The sequence below is a fragment of the Triticum aestivum genome, chromosome 7D, assembly GCF_018294505.1.
Source record: "Triticum aestivum cultivar Chinese Spring chromosome 7D, IWGSC CS RefSeq v2.1, whole genome shotgun sequence".
Taxonomy (NCBI): domain Eukaryota; kingdom Viridiplantae; phylum Streptophyta; class Magnoliopsida; order Poales; family Poaceae; genus Triticum; species Triticum aestivum.
Genome location: NC_057814.1, coordinates 182,900,275 through 182,903,876, shown reverse-complemented (window position 1 = coordinate 182,903,876; position 3,602 = coordinate 182,900,275). Strand labels below are relative to the sequence as shown.

At 48.9% G+C, this 3,602-nt stretch overlaps 1 protein-coding gene across 1 annotated transcript; it reads left to right on the top strand.

Moving 5' to 3' along the window:
• Positions 1-260: 260 nt before the first annotated feature.
• LOC123169454 (uncharacterized) lies at positions 261-2,705 on the top strand. The gene is made up of 3 exons (XM_044587336.1): positions 261-1,563; positions 1,735-1,881; positions 2,032-2,705. The coding sequence occupies exons 1-3, from the start codon at positions 709-711 to the stop codon at positions 2,359-2,361; spliced, it is 1,332 nt and encodes a 443-aa protein (XP_044443271.1). The 5' UTR covers positions 261-708; the 3' UTR covers positions 2,362-2,705.
• The last annotated feature ends 897 nt before the right edge of the window (positions 2,706-3,602 follow it).

Genomic DNA, 3,602 nt, shown 5'->3' with positions numbered 1-3,602 from the left:
CCAGAGTAAACAGGAGATAAGGATTCTTCTATGTTCCCGCAGCTGAAGAAGCTTTTCATGATGCTCACCTGCGTCCTTGCATGCACTCTTGTCATCGTTCTGCGGTTGCAGAGCACGCCACAGTTGCTTTACCGGCTGTCGATGAAGTGCTGTTCACGCTGGCCATACACATCCCATCCCCATCGATTCGATCTGCATGCGTCTGCGTCTACATATTCTTTTTCGCGGGTGAGTCCATGTCCATCAGCTAGCTAGCAGACCTGTCTGACTTGCCCATCATAATATAATTATTAAGGTCGTCTTGAGCTGTCGCCGTGGATCATCAACTCGTCCAGCTCGAGAACTCTAGTGTGACTGGCGCCGGCGTAGTGAATATACACACGTGAACCCAGCCCATTTCCCACTGCCGAGAGAAATGCAGTCGAGCTCCAGCCCAAGCAAGCAAGCACCAAACCAAAGCAGCGCGCCGGAGGGGAGTCGGGTCCATGGACCTGGCCGCGAAACGGGGCTGGCTTCCGCCGCTCCGTGCGGATCGACGGGCCCCGTGCTGGAGGCAGGGAGCGGAGCGCCGGAGGAGCCACGGTGCTTCAAGCCAGGGTCTCAATCGACCTCGGAATCCAGTCCCCGCCGCTCGACATCGACGGAGACGAGGACAGAATCAGCGCGCTCCCGGACGACGTCCTCCTAGCAATCCTAGAGCGCCTCGACATGTGCGAGGCGTTCCGCGCCAGCGCATTCTCCAGGCGGTGGCGGAACCCCCCCCGCCGGCTCTCGCTCCTGCACCTCGACGTCCGCCAGTTCGGCCGAGACACTTCGACGGTCGACCTCGGGGCAATGCCTCCGGCGGTCGAGACCATGCTGGCGTTCACGGGACTGATGTCTTCGGCTGTCGAGGCCATGCAGGCTGTCGAGGCCATGCAGGCGTTCACGGGAGCGCTGCTCAGATCACTGTCTGCGTCTCCTCCTCCGGTGACCCTCAGCCTCTGCTTCTTCCCTGTGACGAACCTGACCTCCATAGGCCGCGCCGTCGAGGACGTTATCACCCGCGGCGAGACTAAGTATCTTGAATTTCACATCCGCACGCCATACGGTCATGGTCGGCTGGCGAGGCACGAGTTCATGTCCTTCTCCCGTGCCTGCCCAGTTGCCTTCCGGTGGCTCACGATGCTTACATTCGACAATATTGCGTTTGATGATTCCGACATCCCCGACCTCATTAGCGCTTGCGATAGGCTCAGACACCTCACTCTGAGCTCCTGCAGACTGGTTGAATTTTACTCTCCGCTCGAGATCCACACGCCATGCTCCAGACTCCAAAAGCTCTTCTTCATAGACTTTGATTGCAGATGGATCGCGTTGATGACTTTACCCAGACTTACAGAACTGCGGTGTGTTGGAAATAACCACGATGTGTGTGTCCAACTGATCGTGGTTATTTCCAACACGGTGCCAATCTTGGCGCTCCGAAAACCCTCGGCCGGTGCGGTTCGGCCAGGTTCCGGAGCTTCGCCGTGTGTCCCTCATTTCTCGTGCGACGCCCTGTCATGCGCCACTCGCACTCGGGTATACAATGGACTCCTGGCAACTTGTCTAATTTGCATCTAGATTTTGTCAGCGGGATGGTGAGTTAATTTTGATTTGCCACATGAGTTTTCGTCTGCGTCTAAATATTGTATGTTTTTCTTCTTCTCCACCAATTTCATCTGTCTATTTGTGTTCCTCCTCTTGTTGCAGATTTGGATTCAGATGGAACATCCGAAGCAGCTCACTGCTAAATTCAGAAACCTGACCAATGTGGAGCTTTTTGGTATCTTTCCTAAGTATGATCTGAGCTGGACCATATTTTTCCTTGAAGCTGCACCTGCCCTGCAAAATTTCAGAGTATGTCTGATACTTAATCTTCTCTAATTTAAAATTTTAAATGGCAAATATGCTTTAACTGCATTGTTCTTGTTCCTATGTTTTCCTGCACGGGCTGATTGCGAGTTTAAGTGTAACATGTATTGTTTATTTTCTATGACATGCATGAAGTTGTCTCGAGAAGGGCATTTGTGTACCGACTATGCCATCAAGACCAATGTGGTGTGGAAGCCATCCAAGAACTTTAAGCACCTGAACTTGAAGTTGCTCCGGATGTCCGGGTTCGAGGACGAAGACAAGGTGACAAATTACATAAGGCTAGTCATGAAGCGAACTGTGTGGTTGAAGAGAATCGAGCTGCATGGTGAAAACCCATGCAATAAATGCGATGCCATTGACCCGACGTCGAGGAGACCCCACGTGGATGAAGCTCGCAGGCGTCGGATTAAGGAGAAACTCACACATAAGTCATCCTCATCCGTGGAGATAATAATATGTTGATGGATCTGGTCAAGGAATGTAGCTGCCGGAGTGAAAAACTAAAGATTGTGTATGACTACTAGGTACTGATAACCTGACAATGCGTGATTGCTGAGAACCTCAGAGTGTAGCTAAATTATGTGTACTGCAGTTTGGATGCATGCTTTTCTTTTCACTACTTGCCTAGTGCATGCTGATTTGTTCACCTGCTTCGGCATCACTCAAATTCTTAACTTCTTAGGAAACCTTGTGCCTTTTGAATTTCTGTGTTAACGTCAACTCTGACTAAAGAGGTACAGCAATGTATGCTGATCCGTGCACCATCTGGAGGGTGTCATTCAAATTATTTTGTCGTTCTCTTTCCAGAATATGACTGACTTTGGGAGACCTTGTGGTAGGCATTCAAAAATTGTTTGCATGTGCCTAGACAGGGCATTCAAAACCTTGTGACTGACTTTGGGAAACATTGGGCTTATCGTCGTGGTCATAAGTTCTCACAGTAATGGTGTTCTTCGCGGGATCAGTCTGTGACCAAGAACAATGCGCTCTGCTTTCAAAATCTTAGGAGCTCGTTAGGTTGCTAAAGTTGATAGAAATTGGAATGCTAAATTGCATTTTGTGCGAGGTAAATCATGACATGTGTCACTTTTCATCAAGTTCTTCCCTGTGGTTTTATTTTGAACCAGATTCAGAGCATTTAGAATGCCAATGGGAGTGAGGCGATGTGGCGCTCGTGATCCAATGAGCCAAAAATAAGAAACACACAATTATTAAATTTTCCAAAAAAGTTGAAAATATTCCCAAATGTTATAAGTATGTAGTACACAAACATTTTTCCTTCCACTAATATACGAATTTTCATTTTCATACAATCCGGAAGCTAGTGAGGTGAGACCTCCCCAGTTCTGAGACCACATTTGGGATGGCTGTCCAGATTTCTTCGTCGCCTTCTTTCTCGGTACCGTGATCTTCTTTCTTGGTACCGCAATCTGATCTTCAGTTTGTTGTCGCCAACATCTTATGTCTCCAACAGAGGACTTCTAGGAAACTGTTTAGCAGCCTAACGAGCAGGTGGACAGGTGGAGCAGTTTTTGAGCGGAGCATCAGTGAAAATGTCAGCAAATCTATAAAATGTGTCTACTGATTCTTCATCAACCATATCAACAGGAGTCTATTGACTCGGTGAGCCGTTTTCTTAAATTTCGCTTCTTTAGCTTTGCAGCTGATTCTTCGGGAGGAGCACTTGTTGTCATCAACAGTTT

Bases quoted from the DNA above. Each gene is read 5' to 3' on its own strand.
- LOC123169454 (XM_044587336.1), top strand. From the start codon at position 709: ATGTGCGAGGCGTTCCGCGCCAGCGCATTCTCCAGGCGGTGGCGGAAC. The intron at 1,564-1,734 runs GTATACAATGGA...CTCTTGTTGCAG, and splicing joins CATGCGCCACTCGCACTCGG to ATTTGGATTCAGATGGAACA. The intron at 1,882-2,031 runs GTATGTCTGATA...ACATGCATGAAG, and splicing joins CTGCCCTGCAAAATTTCAGA to TTGTCTCGAGAAGGGCATTT.